General features: G+C 34.2%; 1 protein-coding gene across 50 annotated transcripts in view; it reads left to right on the top strand.

The window, feature by feature from the left end:
- itpr1b (inositol 1,4,5-trisphosphate receptor, type 1b) overlaps positions 1-26,142 on the top strand; it is a 246,205-nt gene that overhangs the window by 213,930 nt on the left and 6,133 nt on the right. For all 50 annotated transcript variants that reach the window (XR_015502790.1, XR_015502791.1, XR_015502786.1 and 47 more), the window contains 3 exons: positions 1,308-1,453; positions 3,840-4,005; positions 9,275-9,435. Coding sequence is in view for 44 of the 50 variants with exons in the window: in XM_087274003.1 (XP_087130129.1) it covers positions 1,308-1,453; positions 3,840-4,005; positions 9,275-9,435 (473 nt within the window). In the remaining 6 variants the exon portion in view is untranslated. The remainder of the gene's footprint in view (positions 1-1,307; positions 1,454-3,839; positions 4,006-9,274; positions 9,436-26,142) is intronic.

Here is a 26,142-nt window from a genome sequence, read left to right as displayed (position 1 = left end):
TAAATAAAAATGAATAAATGAATGAATGAATGAATGAATGAATGAATGAATGAATGAATGAATGAATGAATGAATGAATGAGAAAAAAGAATGACTGCCTGACTGACTGAGTGAATGAATAAACGAAAGACAGAATGAATACATGAGAATAAATGAATGACAAGAATGAATGAATAAATGTTAGAAAGAAAAAAAGAAAGAATAAATCCATGAAAAAGAATGATTGAATGCCTGAGAAAGTGTGTAAGAATGAAAGAAAAAAAGAATGAATGCAAGAGAAAGAAAAAAAATGAATGAACGAATGAATTAATGAGAAAGAATGAATGAATGAATGAATGAATGAATGAATGAATGAATGAATGAATGAATGAATGAATGAGAAATAACGAAAGACAAAATGAATGCATGAGAATAAATCAATGAATGAATAAATGACTAATAAAAAAAGAAGAAAAGAATGAATGCATGAAAAGGAAAATAAATGAATGCATGAAAATGAAAGACAGAATAAATACATGAGAATGAAAGAATGAATGAATGAATGAAATAAAGATTAAATTAATGAATAAGTGAATGAATGGATGAATGAATGAGAGAGAAAGAAAGAAAGAAAGTTAATGAATGAGAAAGATTAAATGAGAGAATGAATGAATGAATGATTGAATGAATGAATGTATGAATGAATGAATGAATGAATGAATGAATGAATGAATGAATGAATGAATGAATGAAAAAAAATAATGAGAGAATAAATGAATGATAAAGAAATGATTTTAATAATCATTTTAGTTTTAGTTTATTCACTTCACCTTTAGAGCATGAATTTGAACTGTGGAGTAAACCAGAGCACCCAGAGGAAACCCACGCCAACAAGGGGAGAACATGCAAACTCCACACAGAAATGCCAACTGACCCAGCCGAGACTTGAACCAGTGACCTTCTTACTGTGAGGCAACAGTGCTAACTACTGAGCCAGAGTGTCGCCCCTGTTATACATCATTCACATTTTAATTTGTTTGTAAAAAAAAAAAAGTAGTTATTTTATTAACAAGAATACAATTTAATCTGCAAAATGACCTTTGTAATCACACGACTAGCACCAGAAAAATATTCAAATATATAAAAATAGTTCTGTACTTGTTGATGAATGATTCCACTCTTTGTGAATGGGACGTTGTGTAATGTGTGTTTTGATCTGTTGTCTTCTGATCCTATTTTAGGCAAGCATTTACCCACAAACTTTTTGTGCTGTGAGATTTGCATATACAGATACAGAGCTCTTTGTTAGCCGTGTTGTTTTTCCTCAGCTGTAGGAGTTCAGTCGTCTGCATTGGTGATTGAGGATAAAGAGAGGACCTGCGACTCTCTGCTCATGTGTATCGTCACTGTGTTGAGCCACGGCCTGCGAAGCGGTGGAGGAGTCGGAGATGTGCTGCGAAAACCGTCCAAAGAGGTGCTAAACAAACACAGCACCATCAACTTTTTGCTTAGACTATATTCAGCCTAGTTCAGGTCACTATTTTTTCCACCTAATAGTGCAAAACTATACACTACCTGACAAAAGTCTTGTCGCCGATCCCAGTTGTAAGAGCAACAGATAATAAATTGACTTCTAGTTGATCATTTGGAAAAGTGGCAGAAGGTAGATTTTACAGATGAATCATCTGTTGAACTGCATCCCAATCATCACAAGACCTATTGTAACCCGCATGGACCCAAGATTCTCACAGAAATCAATCAAGTTTCTGAAGGAAAAAACATGGTTTAGGGTTACATTCAGTATTGGGGCGTGCGAGAGATCTACAGAGTGGATGGCAACATCAACAGCCTGAAGCATCAAGACGTTTTGCTGCCCATTACTTTACAAACCACTGGAGAAGGCAAATTCTTCAGCAGGAGAGCGCTTCTCGTTATACTTTAGCCTTCACATCAAAGTTCCTGAAAGCAAAGAAGGTCATTGTGATCCAGGATTGCTCAGCCCAGTCACCAGACATGAGCATTATTGAGCATGTCTGGGGTAAGATGGAGGAGGCGGCATTAAAGATGAATCCAAAGAATCTTGGTGAACTCTGGGAGTCCTACAAGAAAACTTTATAACAAATAAGTTATTTGAGTAATTGCAGAGCTGTATGAATGCAGTGCTCTAAGCTCATGGGAGTCATACACAATATTATCTATTTTTTCTACTGCCCCATGACTTTATATTCTATACTGTAGACCTTCAAGTCAGACCTTACTGTCCTAATTAAAGAATTAAAAATCAAGGCATGATCAGATTTATTATTGGTAAAATAAGCGTAATCTAGAGGCCTTTGCCTTTCATATAAGCCATTTCTGGTACCAAATGATCAACTACATGTCATGTTATTATTTGTTGTTCCTAAAACTTGAATAGGCGACAAGACTTTTGTCAGGTAGTGTATTTCATGCTTAGAGGTTTTGTCTTGTTTCTAGTCCGGATATCTACGTAGAAGCATTTGCTAGACATGTAAAAATGTAACTTGTTTTCAAAAAAAAAAAAAAAAAAATTAACCCTTTTATTTTAAAGGCTTGTTTTTAGAAAAAAAGTTTAAATTAAGTTAGCTTTCATTAAAACTAGCTAAATGATCTCCCAGTATCGTTGTTTTAGGGTGAAACTTGCTTAATTTTGATGTTTTTTTTTAAAACAAACTTTTTTTTCTTCTATAAAAAAAGCTTCTTGATTTAGGAATTATGAGATTGTCTTGACCAGAAACAGGACAAAATGTAAGAAAACACATTTTTGCAGTGTAATGCTAAAATTATTTTTAAAAATGTAAGTAAAATAATAGTTTGAAATGGAGTCAAACCAAATAATTTATTTAAAATTTATATTTAATTATTAAAAAGTAAGGTACATTTAACTTCAGAAGTAAAAAAATATTTTTGACAATAATACTGTTTTTAAAAGGTAAGCATTTATTAGTCTACTCATTTGTGATTTTCTGAAAGGAATACTTATCATAAAAATGTAAATAAAATAAACAGTGATTGAGTTGTAGTCAAACAAATAAACAAACAAAAAAACAAACAATCTGGTTAAAATGTAATATTTTAGATGTATCTTTACATTTATTTTGCTTTTAATTTGCTAAACTCTTTTCAATTCCATTATTAAAATAATAACAAAAGTATTATTATTATTATTATTAGTAGTAGTAGTAGAAGTAGTAGTAGTAGTAGTTGTTGTAGTAGTAATAACAGTACTTATAGTAATACTACTACTAATAATAATAATAAGAATACTGTATAAGTAGTATATACACTAAAGAAATGAGTTAAGTGGTTACAAACAATTAATAAGGGCTACATTTAAACAAATTAAGGAACTTCAGTGATGTCAACATAATTTGTTTGTTTAAATTCAGCCCATATCAATTGCTTGCAACCACCTTACCTCATTTAATTTATTATTATTGTTTTTATAATCATTAGTGTTATTTTTTTTCTTTTTCTCTCTGTTAGATAAATGTAATTTATGCTTGTTTAGAGGGTAGGGGTGGGAATAATATTTGTTTACATTTCTCTGTAAAATGACTTGTTATATTTGTAAAAGTTTAATAAACAAACAATAAAAAAAAACAATACTAAATCCAATGAAGCATTTATTGCTAGTGTACTAACACATACATGGTTTACCATAGTTACAGAACGACAAAAGCTTTTTTTTAAGGGGCATTTGACAATTGTTTTGTCATTTGAATAAGACTGAAGCTTTATGTGGTCTGAATGCAGTCAGTCAGTAATACTGAAAGTGAAATGCTCTGTCTGATTGATTGAGTTAGAAACAGTGCTGATCTTTATCGTCTCTTCCTCCGCAGGAGCCTCTGTTTGCGGCTCGCGTCATCTACGATCTGCTCTTCTTCTTCATGGTCATCATCATCGTCCTCAACCTCATCTTTGGGGTCATTATCGATACCTTCGCAGACCTCAGAAGCGAAAAGCAGAAGAAAGAGGAGGTTCTGAAAACCACCTGCTTTATTTGTGGTGAGTTTCAAACAAGCCCCGGACCCCAAATGCTTGCGTTATCGCTTTTCATTCCAGTTAAATCACAAAAACAAACAGAAAACAAATGTGATGATCTTATCACATCCCCCGTCACACGGCTCTGATGTCTATTTATTAATAAAGTGTTTCATTAGAGTACATTAAAAGCTGAAAGACTTTGTTTTGAAATCTGAAATGTTACCACTAAGTGCTTAGAAATCCTGAAACTGACCTTCATGGTGTGTAAGAATGAAAATCCGAGCTAAATGTACAGTTTAATAATAAATATTTTTATTTTAAAACATTTACAAAAAAATACACCCTTTGAAAATTACTTTTAATTGTAACGTTACAATTCATATTTCATATTTTAAGGCTTTTGATTTGTTTTGAACATTTGTAATTTTTTTATATAAAATAATATATAAATCTGTTTTGTTATTTTATCGCTTTTAACTTAGTAATATGCTGAAGAATAGAAATAAACACCAAAAGATTATGATATTAGAATTCATATTTCACATTTTTGGCCATTTTGTTCTGTTTTTTAATATCATTTTTTAGGTTTTATTTTGTTTAAATTGCAAGAAATATTAGAAACACTAGAAATAAACAGCACAATTTCCTCATATTAGAATTTATATTGAATTTTTTTTAGCCTTTTGTTTTGTTTCAGATTTTTAAAAATAGTTTTGCTTTAGTTTGAATGGTTTTTGAATGTATGTAATGGTTGTTTTATTGCTTTTTATTTATAAATATACTGTATAGTAGAAATAAAAGGCAAACATTCTGATATTATACTTCATATTTAATAGTTTTGAGCCTTTTGTTTAGTTTCTGATTTTTTTTATTGAATTTTAGTTTATAGTTAAGAGTTATTTTATTGCTTTTACTTTAGAAACATGTTGTAGAAATAGAAATAAACAGCAAAATATCCGGGTATTAGAATTCATATTAAATATTTAGAGCTTTTTGTTTTGATTTAACAAATTGTTTTTAGTTTTATTTTTTAGTTTGAATAGTTTTTTAAAAATATATCTGTAAGTGTTATTTTATTGTTTTTAATTAATAAATATTCCGTATACAAAAATAAACAGCAAAATATCCACATATTATAATTCATGTTTAATATTTTGAGCCCTTTGTTCTGTTTCAGATTTTAAAAATTGTTTCATTCAAGTTTTAATGGTTTTTGGATGTAAGTAAGTGTTATTTTATTGCTTTTAATGTATGAATATGCTGTAGAATAGAAATAAACAGCAAATTGTCATGGTATTAGAATTCAAATTTCATATGTTTGAGCCTTCTGATTTGTTCTTGCCTTTTAATAAAGTTTAATTTTAGTTTGAATTGTTTCTTTATATATGTATGTTTATTTAATTAAATTTTATTCATAAATATGCTGTATAATAGAAATAAAAGCCAAAAGATCCTGATACTAGAATTCATATTTAATATTTTGAGCCTTTTGTTTTGTTTCAGATTTTAAAAATAGTTTTATTTTATTTTGAATTGTTTTTGAGATTTATAAGTGTTATTTTTTATTTTTATATTTAGAAAAATGCCGTAAAATAGAAATAAACAGCACAATATCCTGATATTAGAATTCATGTTTAATACTTGAAGCCTTTTGTTTTAGTTTCTGCTTTTTAAAATAGATTTATTTTAGTTTGAATTGCTTTTGGATATATTTAAGGGTTATTTTATTGCTTTTAATTCATAAATATGCTGTAGAATAGAAATAAATAGCAAATAGTTGTGGTATTAGAATTCATATTTCATATTTTTGAGCCTTTTGATTTGTTTCTGACATTTGTATATATTTTTTTAAAGTTTTACTTTTTGAATTGATTTTGGATATATGCAATGGATATTTTATTGCTTTTAATTTAGAAATATGTTAAATTAAATAACCAAAGATCATGTTTTTAGAATTTAATTGTATACAGTGTCGGTGAAAGTGCGAGAGGTCAGAGGTCAGAGTTAGAAGAGACGTCCACATGTTAAAGCTGGGATGGGGTGAATGAAAGCGCATGTGTGTGTGTGTGTGTGTGTGTGTGTGTGTGTGTGTGTGTGTGTGTGTGTGTGTGTGTGTGTGTGTGTGTGTGTGTGTGTGTGTGTGTGTGTGTGTGTGTGTGTGTGTGTGTGAGCGTGCGTGCGTGCGTGTGTGTGTGTGTGTGTGTGTGTGTGTGTGTGTGTGTGTGCGCGTGTGCGTGTGTGTGTATGATTTCATTTGCTTTTAATGTTTTTGAAGAATAGAAATAAACAGCAAAAGGTCATCATATATTTGTTTTGTTTTTGATATTTATCATTATTTTTCCAGTGTTTAATTAAATTTAAAAAATTTTAGCTGTTTTGTAAATCAAGTTAAACAACATAAAAATGTAAAACGTTTAATTTGCTGAGAGCTGTGATAAATTAAGGTTTTGTAATTTATACTATTTTAGTTTTGAATTCATGCTTTAAATGAAAGAGTCAATTTTTTTAATTTAGTTATCTTTAATAATTAAATTATTGTTATTATTTATTTAATTAATGTCCCAACAATCCTTGATGAAAGTTGTTTTGATGCTGACATCTTGACCCACTTATCCTCAGTGTCAGACGCAGCATGTTTCTTGTACCATCGTCCCATAAATTTGACAGTACTGTAAAGCTGTTTTGCTCCAGCATAAACATTTGTACGCCCACAATTCAGCAGAACTCTTACTCATAACTCTCTGTGGAGGCGGTGGAGTGTCTTCCTGTCTGACCATCAGCTGGAATTTATCTGAATTCTCACCATATACACACTTGCTCTAACACAACACCATTTTTTTCCTCTTTGCACGATCTATGAGTAACATTTAAACAGAACGCAGACTTTACACAGAGAAAAACAGTACAGACGTGAGGTTGATATTGCATCAAGTGACGATTACCCAATGTTTTAGTCACCGATCACGCAACACAATTTAGACAATCACAAGATTCACAACCTCCGTTTGCTTATAACACACACACACACCGCACAAAGTTCATTCTTGTATACAAACAGTTTCCCTGTGGTTCTGCTTCCTCTTCCAGATAGAGTGCAGTTTTCTTTGAAACCAAACCAACATTTGAGGAATATATAAACATAGCAAATGTGAAAACTTTCATCTTTTACTCTGCCCCAACATGTTATAAACCTGGATACATTTATTTTGTTGAATGCACACACACAGAGATACTTGTTCTTATATCCTGGTGGGGACTCTCATAGATGTATTGATGTTTCTACTATACAACAGTATATTTTATCCCTAAATCCAACACTTTCAGTAAACAATCTGCATTTTTTTTACATTTTCAAAATACTGCATTCTGTGTGATTTGTAATAATGTTTACCTATGGGAACCTCAATTTTGAAAATTTCAACAAGTCCCCATGAGTCTGTGTGGGTTCAGATGTAAGTCCCCACTGGGATATAAAAACAAGTACACACACATGTATTTTTTAATCCTTTTTAAAAATGGGGAAATTGGACAGTGTCTTCATAAGTCATTATCTCCTACCTACACTATGTCATCATAACTTGTCATCACACAAATGTATGTCCTTATATGTCACAAGAAGTAATGTTCTGTGTGCGTTTAGATTTACGTCCCTACTGGGATATAAAAACAAGTACACACACATGCATTTTATAATTCTTTTTAAAAAAAAGGGAATTTTTTACGGTGTCCTCATAAGTCACCATCTCCTACCTACACTATGTCATCATAACTTGTCGTCACACAAATGTATGTCCTTATATGTCACAAGAAGTAATGTTCTGTGTGCGTTCAGATTTAATTCCCCACTGGTATATAAAAACAAGTACACACACATGTATTTTTTAATCCTTTTTAAAAATGGGGAAATTGGACAGTGTCTTCATAAGTCATCATCTCCTACCTACACTATGTCATCATGACTTGTTATCACACAAATGTATGTCCTTATATGTCACAAGAAGTAATGTTCTGTGTGCGTTTAGATTTACGTCCCTACTGGGATGTAAAAAAAAAGTACATACACACATGCATTTTATAATTCTTTTCAAAAATGGGGAAATTTTTACGGTGTCCTCATAAGTCACTATCTCCTACCTACACTATGTCATTATAACCCTGTCATCACACAAATGTATGTCCTTATATATCACAAGAAGTAATGTTCTGTGTGCATTCAAATTTAAGTCCCCACTCGGATATAAAAACAATTACACACTCACATGTATTTTTATAATTCTTTTTAAAAATGAGGAAATTAGTGAAAGAGTCTTTATAAGTTACCGTTTCCTAGTAATTCCCACATTATGTCATCATAAACTTGTCACTATACAAATGTATGTCCTTATATGTTACAAGAAGTAATGTCCTGTGTGCGTTTAGATTCAAGTCCCCACTGGGATATAAAAGAACACACACACATGCACATGCATTTTCATAAATTGAAAAAAATTAGGAAACTGGGCAGTGTCCTCATAAGTCACCCTCTCCTAGTAATATCTACACTATGTCATCATAACCTTGTCATTATACAAATGTAGGTCCTTACATGTCACAAAAATGAATGTTCAAGCAAACAAACACACATGCTCACGAACATATAATGGGGACAATATGTATTGTTTATAATATCATAATAGTTATTTTTATCTATAAGTTGGTATATAGGTTTTTGCTTGTTTTTGTATGTAGTTTTGTTCAACACTATCTCACGGCAATTCGGAACTCTTTAATTTAGTGGCTAAATTGTATGAATTCGTGCAATCTCATTTGTACAATTTAGTATGATTTGCTTATCCCACAATGAGGGTTGGGTTTAGGGGTTAATTTCCTTTTTAAAATTGTATGTTTTCATACGGCTAAACTACGAATTAGCTACTAAACTGACAAAACGTAAAAAAACTTGCGTTTCCTTGAGATCAGGCTGGTATTGATATGTTATGTAGATGTACAGTAGCTGAAATGTACTGTACTGTACAGACAAAAGTATTTGTGACACTTTTTCATATTATTATGTAATTATATCTTATATGTTCATGGAAGAAATATACTTGCAGTAGGGTTTTACGATATGACAGAAATCATCTCTTATCTTAATGATGTTATCATGATTTCACACAATCTACATTGTAAAAGCAATATATAAATAACAATTGAATGAATTGAATTCCTTTTGTGAATCTGAATTTTCTGAAATGATATTAGTGGCAGGCCCAGTTAAAGCTCTGTTGCTGACTGTGTTTCTGCTCTACAGGTTTGGAGAGGGACAAGTTTGACAACAAAACGGTGACGTTTGAGGAACACATTAAGGTGGAGCACAACATGTGGCACTATCTCTTCTTCATCGTGCTGGTGAAAGTCAAAGACTCCACTGAATTCACTGGGCCTGAGAGTTATGTGGCTGAAATGATCCGGGTAAGAAATGCAATGCCCAGCTTTATGTAAGTTTAAGTTAAATTTAAGTGCAATTCAGCATCCCACATGTAGAGAGTTGTGTGCTGCTATCTCAAGAGTTACAGAAAAACAGATATTCAAAGATTAAATTGAATATTATACAGGTGGATGGTTAAAACACAGCTGATGCCTTTCCAGCTGCAACCCATCACTGAGAAACACCCATACACACTCATTCTCACACATACACTACGGGCAATTTAGCTTACCCAATTCACCTATACCACATGACTTGTGGGGGAAACCGGAGCACCTGGAGGAAGCCCACAAGAACACAGGGACAACATGCAAACTCCACACAGAAATGCCAACTGATCCAGCCGTGCCTTGAACCAGCAACCTTCTTGCTGTGAGGCGATCATGCTACCCACTGCGCCACTGTAACGCCTGTAACTAGTTTTATTTAGATTTTTTTTTCAGAAAACATAACTTACAACTACAGAAAACATAACTTACAACTACAGAAAACATAACTTACAACTACAGAAAATATAACTTGTTACAGAAGTTTTTTTTGTCAACAGAAGAATACTATTATTTAGTATAAAATTGAATAAAAATTACTGAAATGTATTATGCCACGAAAACAAAGTATTGTGCTTTTTTAAAAGAAATTATTATATTTTTTAGGATGAATTTATTAAAATGTACAAATGTATTAGGTTTTTTAGTTCGATCTTTAATTATTTGTGTAGTGCTTTTCAGAATAATTATCATACCAATTTTAAAAGATAATTTTATTGTTAAAGCATTTTTTTACATTTAATTTATATGTATATACTACCAGTCAAAAGGTTGGGGTCAGTTCTTTTTTTTTTTTCATGTCTTTTTTTAAAAAAAAAATTATTCTGTTCAAGGCGGTATTTATTAAATGTATAAAAAATGGTTCAATTGTTGAATATTTATTAAAACTGCTCTCACATTGTTTGTAGTTTCAAATGAAATTATTATTTCAGTCATTATTGCTTTTATTGCTATTATCACTAAAAAAAAATAATAAAGAATAATAATAATTATATAGCTGCAAGCTGCAATTAAGGGGCTAAGCAGTTCAGAGCCATGATGACCAAAGCAGTCCAGAGGCAGAATGCGCAAAACAGTCCAAAGGCCAAAAGCAGCAAGTTTAATAAGGAGCATCAGTTTTTAAAATACACTTGAAGTATGTTTTATTTAAAATCTTGAAAACATTTAGCATATAAATGATTTATTGGCTTAGAACTTTTGAACAAAAGGTGGCACATTTAAAATGCCATGTGTTGTTATCAGTTTTGGTGACAATGAAGAATCTAAAGTTCAATAAGGTGTCAATATATTTAAACATTGCAGAGAGACAACCTCAGATGCAGTTTGGCGTTATAACAGCACATTTGTCGGTGTCGTAAACAAAACCCGTTTTGCCTATTTACACAAATTTCACAACAATTGGTCTGATGATGATCAGGGTCTAATTAGGTGATATTTCGGCAAATTGTCTAGGAGGAGATTGCAAAAAAAATTGTAATAACAATAATTAATATTAGAGTGATTTCTGAAGGATCGAGTGACTCTGAAGACTGGAGTAATGAAGCTGAAAATTAATCTTTAAAATCACTGGAATAAATGGTTAAAATAAATGATAAACTACTAGTGAACAGTTGTTTTATAGTTCAGTAACATTTCACAATTTCTACTGTATTTTTGATTAAATAAATGCAGCTTTGGTGAGCAGGAGAAGCTCATTTGAAAACATTTAAAAATCCTACTGACCCCAAACTTTTGACCGGTGGAGTATGTCAGGGGCACTCCTGGTGGGAAAAGTTAGGATGATTTTAAGGGCCCACGCCATTTTGGGACCCCCAGAGTTACTGTTAGTGGACCCAATCAACCCCCTACCCCTCTTTTCACCTTCATCCGGGACACCATACCCCATACATTATATATTAAAATTGATGTTACACTAAAGACTTGAGGGATTTGCTTGGTTATAGCTCACAGGAAACAAATTATAATAAACTTATAATTAAAATACTTTAAACAAAATGGAAGTATTTTAAATTATAATATTATTTCACAATAATACAGTTTTTATTTTTAAAATGCTGCCTTGGTGAACATAAAAACATTTTAAAAAATATATTTTGAACAAAAGTGCTTAATTTTACAACCAAAACCTTCTAACAAGTAGAAAATAATAGGTGTTGCATTTTCCAATTTATAGTAAATGGTTAAAAGTAATCAATTTTAGATGGTAGAGCTTGCAATTGCCTCACAGGAATCAGAGGTCACCATGAGGTAATTCAAACCCTAGGGCCGCAGTCACATGACAAGAGAACATCAGCCAATGCCACGGCGCAGCTTTGGATCAGTGGAAGAGTTTGTTTACCACTGAGTATTTTTTGAACACTTGCATATGATAACTCTGTGATAACTGACAGTCTCATACACAAAGAGTTCCCAACAAACACCACATCAATACAGAGTTTGTGCTTGGGTTTTTACTCCCCCTCTGCGGGCCTTCTCTCAGAAGCCGTTTTATATCAGATTTCCAACAAATTCTGTATTTATGAGGACTAAAAAGTGCCATGAAGATTGCACCAAAGCCATGACACCTCTTTAAAGCGTTCAACTTTAACTTGACTCTACATGCTTGGGGCAGAAATGCACTGACTTGACCCCAGAGCTTTAGTTTGCAGAGGGGGGAATGTGACCTACTTTAAGCTTTACCTTTGGGAAAGTGCAGCACTTAAGGAATTTTCCAGCAGATTCCTCACAGTAAATCCCTGAAACGACCCCAAACCTTCTGCTTTGACTTATGCAATCACCACTTTGTGACCTTCGCTTCTGTTTGCCTTCAGACTGGAGTCTTAAGATGGACCGAAAGTGACTCGGAATGTGTTAATCTTTGAGAAAAGCTGTGACTGCACATGCACGCACGCACGCACACAGACATACACACACATACAGCTTCGGTTGGATGACCAGAGGAGCAGGAGTTCCCCTCATGATCGCTATATGTGTGTACGCCTTTGTGTGCATGCATTTTCTCATTGCACTGTGGTCTTTCCACTCAGAAACACACATTTTTAATAACTATGGCGAATTGCTGAATGAATACCAACTCAATGGGGTTATTAAGCGAAAAACATGCCTTTGAAAATGAGGCCACTTATGCTGTTCATTTAAACATCCTGTTTCATCTTTATTGCCTATTTATAGGTCATCATATGCTTTGCTTAATGCAGTGGCGTGGAACTTTAATAGCATTTGATTTGACTTTTGAGTAATTTTAGGGAAAGAGAAACGCTCAGGAAAGCCCCTTCTTGACAAGTGGTTGCTCTCTTGACGCAGATGGCGCGGCCGAGGGTTTTCTGACACACATTCTGATTTGGGTGGTGTCTCGTGGCCCACATCTTGACCCGTGTGGTGCATGTTGAGGGTTTGCACACGTGGTCTAGTCAGAAATCACCTGACTTAGGATTAGGTGCCCTGAAAGGTCACCTGAAAAAATGAGAAGCTTTTGACCTGGCAGTGAAGGGTGAAGTCATTTGTAATGCATCAGTAGTTGACACAAGGTAACAAGGCGTCTCTAGCAGAGCATGCTGAGTTAAAATGTTTGGCTGGGGAGTTAAAAACACAACATACTAAGTCACTTTTAACACTATTTGGTAACTGTTCCTTTTGTTAGTACCCTGCATGCATTTGCAAACATTAGGGGTGGAACGACACGGTTCAGTGTGGTACAGTACAACAGGAATTAATAACAAATCTCCAATGCTTGTTTTTTCTGTTGATTTTGAACAGGCAGAAGTGTTTTGTCACAATCAGCTACAAAATTAAAAAGCTATGTGTGATGTATTTTGCATATACAGAAAAATTAAAAATGAAGCTAGACTTTTATTAAGACTTACAATATGATATTTCAGTTAATTTAAGACTGTGTAACTCCTAAAATTTTGTTTTTGAAATTTAAGACATTTTAAGACTTTTCAATACCCAGCAGACACCCTGATATTGGCAGTTGTGAATGCAGCAGTCACACCAAAATCAGACAAAATAATTATACTTAGACCTGCTTGAAAAAGTTTGTTACTCTATTAAATGAACACATGAGTTGTTAGTTTGTGGAGAGAACATGAGCCGAACTCAAACTGACCCAACTGCAAAATATACCACACATTTTAGGACTAAACCAGCTGCTGTAGTCAGCTGCCCTGTGCATGAGGTCAAGTATTTGTTTGGAGTGCTTTAGCAACAGCTCCATGGCAGCCCGTGGACAAATTTCATGCAATGCGCCTTTACCATTTGCCATGCATTAAAGAAATATTTCACCCAAATATAAATTTTTTTTCCATATATTACCCAGCGTCAAGTCACCAATAGTGTATATGACTTTTTTCTGTCCGATGAACACAGTCGGAGTAGTTTAAATGTTATCCTGTCTCTTTCACAATAGATAGTGGCTTTTAGTTTGAAGTGCATAAATCAGTCATCAAACAGCATGTCTTATGAAGCAAACTAATGTGCTTTTGTAATAAAATTAGTAAAAATGACTGACTTAGTGAAAGACATTATGCACTGATGTTTACGATGTATGATTTATGACTTAAGATGCACAGAAAACGTTGACGAACAAGAATACTAGTTGACTTGGTGTTAATATAACTTTATACAGTATATTGCTCTTTTTTCCTTCGGCTTTGTCTAAAATTTATTAAGGGTCACCACAGCAGAATGAATCACTATTTATTCCAGCATATGATTTATGCAGCCAATGCCCTTCCAGCCGCAACGTATTACTGAGAAACACCCATACACTCACATTCACATGCACACTCATTCACTACAAGCCAATTTCGTTTATTCTATTTACCAATAGCACATGTTATAGAACTCTGGGGGAAACCCAAGGCAACTCAGGGAGAACACGCAAACTCCACACAGAAATACCAACTGGCCCAGCCAGGACTTGAACCAGCGACCTTCTTGCTGTGAGGAGACAGTGCTAACAACTGAGCCATCTTGCAGCCCATTATTGGAGTTTACATTTAAAAAAGTAGAAATAGTTCTGATCTAAAAACACGTTGATTCACTCATTTCTTTATTTACTTTTGGTAATTCCATAGGAACATTTGCACATGTTACTTCTGACCAGTTTTAGGCATACGTTTATTGACACATCTGGCCAGTGATATGAATGTTGTCCTATGAAGTTTGTTTCAACTTCTTCAGACCAGAGAGATCATTGTGGTGTGTAAAAAAATAAAACCTCAGAAAAAAACATTACAATGTTTCCTTTGTTGTCCTTGGTCCATACAAAAGGAACCAAACCACAGGTATGATGACGGCACCCTATAAGTAGCTTTGCAAGTACATGCAAGTCCCACATGAAAGCTGTTTACTACAGCTATAGCAAGATACTATCACGAATGAACATTAGAAGGTATGTTGAAAGAAGTCGGGCAGCTTACTCAAATGTCATGTCTCATATAATCGCTAAATCTGTGTTTCAACTGCTTGTAAACTATATGTCACATTACGTTAAGTACCGCTCGAAGTTCTTCAGTACTTAGCTAGAAATAAGTCTAGTGATGATTTAGCTGAATTCTTCTAGTTAGCTTCTAGTTTTGTGCTATATTCCATTTGGAGAAACCTGGTCAACCTTACTAATTCTGTACAATAAAACCTGTTGATCAAAGTAAAGTATAATCCTGTATTTAGTAAAGATGAGGAAAGAGAGTGATCTGGAGAATGGAATCAGGAAATAGTGCAAGCCTAGAATGAAACCTGGAAACATGGTGGCCTTATTGACCTTCCGGGTTCCATTGTGCTCAAATCATTGTTTTCTTTTCTTTTTTTTTTAGATTTGTGTTTAACACAAGCTTAAGAGACTTTCACATGGGATAATTCATGCCAAAATTAAAATATGCTGCTAATATGTTTAATCTCAGGCCACCCTAGATTGGTTTTAGCTGAATAGACCGATCGTTTCACTTCATAAGACCTCAGGGTATTCATTTTGTTTTGCCCGCATATGTTTTTTTGATTCTCAAAGTTCTGGTAAAAAGCAATGATATCCACCAATGCCATTGTCCTTAGTCAAATAATATGAAGCTCATTCAGGAAAGAGCTTGTCTGTTTGATCGTCTGCTTTCATTCAGGTAATTGAGGTTAGATTTTGCTGCGTCTGCAGGTAGAACCCCAACATGAACTTGCTATTTTCCCCTCAGCTTTTTTTCCCTGTTAACATTATTCACAGTCTGCTGGTGACGTTAGTTGTCATTGTGGATCTTTGAAACTCTCGGGTCCCGGACAAGACCTGATGCTGCTGCTGCTGCTTCAGACCACAGCATCCTGTCTAAGTGTGTGGGCTCTTGCGGTATTAGTAATGAAATTTACACTTCCCTCGTTTCCATTGAAGCAGCATATACAGTTGAAATTGATGTGGCTTGCGCGTTCGGGTATTTACTGGCAATGCTGTCAAGTGTAAACAAAGCTTAGGAAATGGAGGTTTTTGAGAAGGGCGCTTCGGACGCACGAACGTGCACAACACACCCAAACAAACACACAACCAAAAAAAAAAAAAAAAGAAAGTCTGTTCTTTTAAGACTTTTACACTATACCAGATAAATCCGATGATGGCTATTTAATATCTCTATTTAAAGGAATACGCTCAAAAAATTACTACTTATTTAAAGGTGCTCTATGTACATTTTTGACTCTTCTAAAGCATAAAATACCAGAAAATGTTTGCAGATATTTAAGAAACATGCTGAGTGAACATTCTTGTTTATCTGAAAAACAATGCTGAAGTCAGATATTCTTTGAAAATGTGTGTTTTGTGCAGGAACACTGCCTTTGTTTTGTTTCCTTTTACCCATCCAATGCCAGTTTAGCCAATTATACGTATTTCAGCACCCTGGGCTGCCTTTTGGAAAACACTGTGTTATATTCATTCAGTCAGAAAGGCTCTCAAATTATTTGTTCACAATTAAAATGCGACCTCTGGGGTACAGTAACAGCCTCCAAAATGAGACGCAGATTCAGAGTTCCACATGAGGTTATTAATTAGCAAATAATATAAATATTATGAACATAAACATTAGGTGAGCAGGTTACATTGTAACCCTGTGTCCTAACACCACGTGACGGTACAAGCAGTGATAAGCAATTTGGCTGTTTGCACCAGACGAAACAAGTTAATTTAATTTACAATTTAAATACAGCCAATCAGAAGCACCGAATAGTGCACTCACTGCACTCCAACAAAATGGTAAGATTTATAATCTACTTAATACATATTAAACCTCTTTAACATGATTAAATGTTGATGCTAAATCACTGAAATGTGTTAGCTTGCACTGAATCAAATCTAAAGTTCAATTTCAAGTGTTTTTTTTTTTTTATTTTTCAAGATGTGAGGTGATCTCTTGCTGCTTTCAGTAATATGACAATAAATGTCATGTAAAATGGCAATCGAGCTCACATTATTAGCATTTAACACTGAATAAAGCACAGGAGATGTACCTGAGGTGATCATTGTCAGTTTATCCTGTTGTTCTGCTGCAAGAAATAGAAGCCGTTTCTAAAATATACATATTTCAGGTGTTGGTTAGGACTAAAAATTTCGTTTAATATGTAAAATATTATATGCTTTCATTTACAACACAATTTAAATCAGCTTTTAGACCCGATAGTCAGGCTCGCTCCTTTTGATGTCATCAATCTGGCAACGTTCGCTTGCGTGTTTTGAAAAAGAGGTGGAATACCTAGTTCCACCACTAGGTGTCAAACTTACATACTGCACATTTAAAATCAGTTTATAAAACATAATTCTTACGTTTTTTTTTTTTTTTTTTTTAATTCTTCTATGTTCAATTCACTTACATTTGTAAAAACTATTAAGTTAAATTAATCGATTTGTGTTGGGACAACCTGAAAGAATTGTGCAGAACCCAGCATACTTTTATAGATTGGTTAACTCAAAAAAATTTTTTGTTTTGTTTTTGAGTGGAACAAGACAGATTTTCTTGTAATTTAGAATAGTTTCATTCTTGAATGAACTGTTCATTTAGATTTTTTATATGTATAGAAATTGTTGTAGTTCTCATTTCTGTGGAAGCAAGACAGGAGGAAGTGAGTATTTGAGCGTAGGTCGTGATGCAGACGTGTCACGATATCCTCTTGATTTACAGCCAGTATCAGAAACGTGTTTTATTTCATTTTTAAATGTGCTGGTATATGATTGATTTGGTAAATGTGGTATTACAAACTATAACTTTGCTTAACATTTTCTGAAGTTATTAACTATGAGTTTGTTTTTGTTGATGTTTGTTTTGGCCAGAATAACAAATGTTTTCTATTGTTGGGATTTTTAATGAAAACACTGCTGCAAATTACATTATATAATTTTAAATCTGTTTGAAGTTTTTAGTTTACAAAATAAAACAAAAAAATCATTTTACTATAAATAGTACAACAAAGCTGCCTGTTGGGAATATTGGATTTACTTTTTTTAACTAAGTGGTTGCAAACGATTTTTTGGGGCTTTTATACAAATTATGGGATTTTAAACAAATGAAGTTGAACATTATTACATTAAATTAGTTTGTTTAAAAAGCCCATATAGAGTTGATGTCAGAATTATTAGTCCCCTTTTGATTTTATTTTACTTTTTTAAATATTTCCCAAATGATGTTAAACAGAGCAAGGAAATTTTCACAGTATGTCTGATAATATTTTTTTCTTCTGGAGAAAGTCTTATTTGTTTTAATTTGGCTAGATTAAAAGCAGTTATAAATTTTTTAAAAACCATTTTTGGGACAAAATTATTAGCCCCTTTAAGCTAATTCATTTTTTCGATAGTCTACAGAACAAACCATGATTATACAATAAATTACCTAATTACCCTTACCTGCCTAGTTCACCTTATTAACCTAGTTAAGCCTTTAAATGTCACTTTAAGCTGTATAGAAGTGTCTTGAAAAATATCTAGTAAAATATTATTTACTGTCATCATGGCAGATAAAATAAATCAGGTATTAGAAATAAGTTTTTAAAGCTTATATGCTTAGAAATGTGCTGAAACAATCTTCCCTCCATTAAACAGAAATTGGTGAAAAAAATAAACAGGGGCGCTAATAAGTCAGGGGGGCTAATAATTCTAACTTTAACAGTACATTGTTTGCAACCACTAAGTTAAAAAAATAGATTAAATCCAATAAATCATTTTTTGTGTGCAAATACTTTAGTTTTCTATATTTTACTAGCATTTTTGTAATGTAAACACATAACTATTTATTTAAACAACTTTAACTTTTTACATTGACTTTAATATTCTAACTCTGTTCATATTATTGTAGTATATTTTAAAATTGTGTTTTGCTCCAAATGCGAACTTGAAATAATCAGTACTGGTGAAATGCATTAGTAAGAGTTTGATTTGTGTGGGTGATGCAGAGCTCATAGTTTGATGGACTTGAGTGGAGATCTGACTAGTGATAACAGTCTGTGTGTGTGTGATGACGAAAGTGGCTGACAGCTGGGCAGAAGTAAACACAAACCTCAACATCTGTAGCAGGCGGAAGTGACTGCACACGCACTCCTCTCTTCTTCTCAGAATGACTGAGAGCATTACCTGTGATTTTCCCCTGCGTCTGAATGTGTGTGTCTGAGATTTCAGAGACAAGGGGACTTCTGTGCACCTGCAGCCGGACGCGGGTCTCTCTTTCTGTCACACACACAGAGTGGGTAAAGTTATATATGCACAGAAGTTTTTTCTGTTTTTTTTTCTCCCCCACAAAATTTAGGTTTAACTTTATACAGATGCATAAAGGAAAGAGTTTATTTTTAGATGCTCAATCTAGTCATTGTTTCCTATGAAGGCCGAGTTCTGCTGTGAAGCGAAAACATATGCAGTTGTGCCTTTATTTCTTATTTAATTTCACATTATTGTGATTTTATATTTTTGATTGAACATTCATTTATTCATTCATTCATTCATTCGTTTTCTTTTTGGCTTAGTCCCTTTATTAATCAGGGGTCGCCACAGCAGGATAAATCGCCAACTTATCCAGCATGTTTTACGCAGCGAATGCCCTTTTAGCTGCAACCCAGCACTGGAAAACATCCATACACACTCATTCACACACATTCACTACGGACAATTTAGCCTACTCAGTTCACCTATAGCGCATTTCTTTGGACTTTAAGGGGAAACCAGAGGAAACCCTTGCAAACACGGGGAGATCATGCAAACTCCACACAGCTAACTAAACATACTAACTGACCCAGCTGAGGCTCGAACCAACAACCTTCCTGCTGTGAGGCGATCGTTCTACCCACTGCGCCAACGTGATGCCTTGTTGAACATAAGTGAGACTTTTTTGTGTGTGTGTTGCCCTATATGTCATTTTTGGCCTTACCAGTTATGTTAATAAGATGCGGAACTATCTATTTAATGACCAATGGCAAACAAGGAACTGCTAGGGATACCTTTTTGAAAATTCTTCAGCAGGATAGCGCTCCTTCTCTTACTTTAGTCTCTACATCAAAGATTCTGCAAGAGGGTCAAGGTGCTCCAGGATTGGCCAGCCCAGTCTCCACAATGAACATTATTGAGCATGTTTGGAGTAAGATGAAGGAGGAGGTATTGAAGATGAATCCAAAGAATCTTGATGAACTCTGGGAGTGCTGCAAGAATGTTTTCTTTGCCATTCCAGATGACTTTATTAATAAATTATTTGAGTCATTGCAGAGATTGATGCAGTCGTCCAAGCTCATGATGGAGTCATACACAATATTAAATCTTTTTCCACTGCACAATGACTTTATATTCAATTCAATTCATCGTTATTAGCGGTTTTACAGTCTAGATTGTGTCAAAGCAGTTTCACGTAGAAGATAATAGTGAATTTATATATTATGTATATTCTATAGAGTAAATTATTTATGTTAAGTGGCAAGACTTTTGTCTAAACAAAGTCAGACCTTACTGTACTAATTAAATAATTACAAATTAAGTCATGATCATATTTTACTTTGGTAAAATAAGCGTTATCTAGAGGCCTTTGCCTTTCATATAAGCCACTTCTGATACCAAATGATAAACTAGAAGTCAAGTTATTATTTGTTGTTCCTCAAACTTGGAAAAAAAAAAAATCTTGCTGTGAGGCAACAGTGCTAACCACTGAGCCACCGTGCCGCCCCAATTTCTAAATTGTGTCTTACAAATAGGTATGCAAGTTAAGCAAGCAAATTTGTGACTTGACCAAACTTTTTGTTGCTTTGAGGCTGGACTATCAGCTTAACTAATCAATGACAGACAAGAAGTCAGTCAAAGTAGTCTAGATGCACTTTTTGCTTTAGCTGTGCGCTAGAAAAATGTCAGGTATTCCATGCAGTCTTTCTAGGAACACGAGCACAGAGAAACTGCATGCATAGTACTCAGAAAAACAAACAATGCAAACTTGCTTAACAGTTGTCATAAAACATGTCACTCTTAAATGACAAATGAGCTTCCTTAAAGCTAAGAAGACATGTTCTAATCTAAACTCGTCTGACTGCAAACTCTGATGTGTCTGTGTTTGTGTCTTCATGTGCAAGTAGTTCGGCTTTGAGGAGAAAAGGAAGTGAATGTTCAAAAAATCAAGTGTCTTCAATTTTCCAACTTTCTTTAGTGTGACTGTCACTTTTCCCACTTTTGCCAGATCCTTCTCATCCTTTTTAGGATCTGTGTCTGACCGTTCCCTTCAGCCAGAAGTCAGACACTCTGCAATCTCTTTTGGAGCTGGTGGACTTGTCGTAAAACTATGAAACATGTTGAGATATTGTGGATAAAGGACATAGCTTGTTTTATTAGGATCTTCTTGTACTATTCACTGTCTGCTGAAAAGTCAAAAATAAAGTTACATTTTATTGCTTATGCAAAACTCTCAGCATACTCGAGGTTAAAACAGTAAGTGGGAGGTTACCAGGGCGTTAGCAAATGTAATGGCTAATGTATTCCAATTCATGTGCATCAGGACGTAGCCAGACTGTTGCTATGCCGTTGACAAGTAATTCTAAATAGTTCTTAGTTGCTATACAGTTGTTGATGCTCAAGGGAGGGGCACCGCTGGCCAGTACTGGCCCTATAACACAGCCTGATTGAGATTGAAATTGGTGGGGCCCTAACAGTAACTCTGGGGATCCCAAAACTGCTGAGGAGCTCATCTGATGTAATTTTCATCTGGTTTTCCCAGGCCTGGACATTGGGGCAGCAGTCTAATAAGAAAACCCCAGACTTCCCTCTCCCCAGATACTTCCTCCAGGTCCTCCGGGGGATCCTGAGGCGTTCCCAGGCCACCTGAGAGACTTAGTCCCTCCAGCTTGTCCTGGAACACCAGGCGTCCAAAAGGCATCTGAAACAGATGCCCGAATAACCTCAGCTGACTTCTCTCGATGTGGAGGAGCAGCGGCTCTACTCCGAGCTCCTCCTGGGGGACAGAGCTCATCACCCTATCTGTAAGGGTGCGCCCTGCCACCCTGAGAAGGAAACTAATTTTGGCTGCTTGTATCCAAGATCTTGTCCTTTCAGTCATGACCCAAAGCTCATGACCATAGGTGAGAGTATGAACGTAGATTGACCGGTAAATCGAGAGCTTTGCCTTTCGGCTCAGCTCCTTCTTTACCACAACGGACCAGTACATCAACCGCTTTACTACTACCGCTGCACATATTCGCCTGTCAATCTCATGTTCCATTCTTCCAGCACTCATGAACAAAACTCCAAGATACTTGAACTCCTCCACTTTGGGTAAGGACTTTTCTCCAACCAGGAGATGGCAAACTCCCTTTTTCCGGTGGAGCACCATGGCCTTAGACTTGGCGGTGCTGATACTCATCGTAGCCATTTCACACTTGGCAGCAAACCGTCCCAGCACATGCTAAATGTCAGTGTTCGATGATTTGACAGAACAACATTGTCTGAATAACAGAGATGAAATTCTGTGGTCCCCAAACCGGACACCCTCCACCCCAAAGCTGCACTTTAAAATTCTGTCCATAAAAACTATGAACAATATTGGTGACAAAGGGTAGCCCTGCCAGAGTCCAACATGCACAGTAGCTTGTCTGGGTGATATCTGTTGTGTTGCTATACAGTTGTTTTGGGTTCTAAACTGTTGTTATGTCATTGCTAAATAATTGTAAATGGTTGTAGCAATGCAGGTTTTATGAAAGTACTGTAACTAGGGTGTTGCCATGCTGTTGCTAATGTGCTCCAAACTTAATAATAGAAGGTGTTAAACTCAAGTTAAAAAAGTTTAAAGTTATGTATGACTTAACTTAAACTAAGTTTTGTTTCTTGCCCTTGTGAGGAGCCTGTTTTCATCATCTGAGTTTATAAATAAATATATAGTTGTTAGAAATCCTAAAAAGATTCAGACCTGTTTCATCTTGCAGTCAGACAGTGTTTTAGTGTTCTCCTTGATTAAATTAGTGTGTGTAATGTTGAAGATGTCATTGGTGAGAGCGAAAGATTCCCGCTTGTTAAGTAAAGTTATGCCCAGCCATATTTGGAAGCTGTTATCTGAGGGTGAGGCTCGTGTGACTTTGATACTACATTTCCTTTGCTGTAATCATATTACACATGGGGAGTTTTAAGTTCACACATTCTTCTGAACGGATGGACAGAGAGGGAAGGAGAGGAGGAGGAGGATATGACTTCAACTCCACCACTGCTATTAGCCAATGTCTGCTTTCAGAAGCACTTAGTGTTGTGTAGAAGTTTTGTGTGTGTGTGTTTGGAATTGAAAACAGAGTAATATAATCATATGACAGACACTGAATTATGCTTCAAATAGACTTAAATAGACTTAATGTATGAATTTAATTCACTTACAAATCATAAATAACAATAATTTTAAACATCAAATCTGTAATGTAATTTTTATATTTGTACAATAAAATGTGTCCTTTTTTCCTGAGCAAAAAAAATTTAATAATAAACTTTGATTTACAAAAGCCACCCACTTGTAAGTTAACATCCACAATATGGATTAGTTGTCATTTTAAATATTTATGTGTATTATTTTTAAATGTATTTATTTTGAACTGTACTTTTAAATGTATATAAAATATATAAAAAGTACAGGTCAGAATAATACAAATAATAAATACGTTTTTATTTTTATTTTTACATCAATATGTCTAATACACTGAGTGTCGATGAGTATTCATTTATAGGAGAACTATTTCACCCACATTTTGATCCTTTATTTCCTCAAAACTTATTTTAAAAAATTATATCAAAGCCTTTTCTTGCATTTGATATGCTTTTAATGAATAAATATTCATAGAAGAATTACTTTTGTTCAGTTAAGTGAATGTTGACACCCAAATGGGACAATTCAGCTTACATTGGATCAATATCACAGTGTCGTTTTATATATATCTTTCCATATTTATGCACAGATCGGCCATTTAACTAACAAACAAAATGTCTTAATACTCAACAATAATATATTTAGAAAATACACTACTTTTGGGGCTTGCTACAATGTCTTAATATTGCTGAAAGATGTTTTTTATGTTCACAATGTGTGTATTTATTTTAATTAATACATTTAATAAATATTAATCTCTACAATTTTAAATTAACAGAATTATTTGAATATATTCACTTACTTTTTATGTAATCAATACTCAAGTCTTGAGTGTTTAATAGCCCGTCAGAAATTATTCCAACATGATGATCGGTTGCTTTTTATCAATGTTAAAAACACTGCAAAAAAATGCCGTTATTACTTACTTTTTTTGTCTTTTTTGTAGTGCAAATATCTAAAATTCCTAAAGAGAATAGACAAGAAAAACTTTCCAATCTGCCATTTGGTTAAGCAAAATAATCTTATGTCAAAAGAAAAAAACAGGATTATTTTTCTTTTCCCATTGGCAGATTATGTAGCTTTATTTCTTAAAACAAGACAATCTTTTTTGCTTGAATGCTTCTCGATTTACGAATTTCTAGATTTTTGGACTAGAAAAAAAAAAGTTTGCTGGACACTTGTAATGCTTAATACATTTGTAGAAAATCGTGACTTGTTTAGGATTATCTGATGAAAAGCACTTAGCTGAGTTTAGTTTAAAAAAGAGAGAGTAAATTTGTTGCCTTATAATTATTAATTAAACAAACTTTGTGCATAAACAGCAAAAATCAGTCCAAGGCACTCCAAAAATGTGGAAAAATATCAAAAAGCCTTTATTGACATGGCTATTCAGAATCAAAGCTGAGCCATGTCATTCATTCATTCATTCATTTATTCATTTTCTTGTCAGCTTAGTGCCTTTATTAATCCGGGGTCGCCACAGCGGAATGAACCGCCAAGCAATGTCAATCAAGGCTTTTTAATATTTTTCCACGTTTTTCGAATGTCTTGGATTGATTTTTGCTGTTTATTCTGATAAATCCTTTACTCAAAAAGCGCTGACACATTATTTTAGCTACCCCTGAACACTTTTTGTTTTGATCTTGAATTATGTGCATACTTATAAAGGTTGTCACTTTTTTTAATGAAGGGTGTACACTAGGCCAGGGGTTCTCAACTGGTTTGGCCATGGGACCCACATTTTTACATGGTCATCAAGCCGCGACCCAAATTTTTAGGAACTAAAATACAATTTTAGGAATTATAATTAATTTGTATTTATTTGTTACCATACACAAGTATTGACTGATAAATCATAAAAAAATCGCCAACAATTACAAATAAACTATATTTTATTGCTGTCGTTTAACAAAATGTATCAAATTATAGAAAAATTACAAAGTAAAAACAAAAAATACTGCAAACAGTGGTTAGTGTAAGGAAATGTTCAGTTACCATAAACTAAAACTGAACTGTTAATAAAACATGTTGTCGGGTTCTATGTTGTTTTATTTAGAAGGTTTCATGCTCACTTGGGAGAGAATCTCACTACCTATGACACACTGAGGCTTTAAGTCTTTTTTATCTTGTCAAATATGTAAATCCATACTTTACATATTCAGGGTCATACGTGTGCATTTGTAGCTTTAATTAAATGAAATTTCACATGTCAAACAGTACTGTTGTCGTGCACGCATTTCAAAATAAAAGTCAAAATAAGTTTAAAATTCAACTTTTTTTTTTTTGACCACACACTCGGCGACCCACTGAAAATGTTCCCGCGACCCACTTTTGGGTCACGACCCACCAGTTGAGAAACACTGCACTAGGCTATCCGAACTGTACATTTGACTCCCATTTCCTGGTTCATTTGAGCCCAGACATGGTTCTAGTTGGCCATCTCTGGCCCAGTTGGAAGAGGTGTGCCAGAGTGAAGTTCAGTTGGGCTTTGGAACGGAATGCTTGTAGCCTGAAACCGAAGACCTGACTTCACTTTTAAGGGATAGTTTCATATGAGTTTATTAATCATTCTTACTTTTCAATGAACATGGACACGTCTTTTAATTTATTAAAGATACAAACCTCAGGCTGCACATCAGCTGCCACCTTCAGCAACCCTCCTGTTACATGCAGCACGATGACTTACATGAACATTTATGAGTGTCAAAAGTGTTGGATCTGTTCAGCAAAAAATTTGACTGTGTGTCACTGCATCCAAAATTACTTTAAATAATATAAAACAATATAATTAATGCAATCTCCGATGTACGGAGCGAGAGCGCTTTTC

This window comes from Danio rerio, chromosome 11 (assembly GCF_052040795.2).
Source record: "Danio rerio strain M-AB ecotype USA chromosome 11, GRCz13ab, whole genome shotgun sequence".
NCBI lineage: Eukaryota > Metazoa > Chordata > Actinopteri > Cypriniformes > Danionidae > Danio > Danio rerio.
This window is presented reverse-complemented; position numbering and strand designations above follow the sequence as displayed.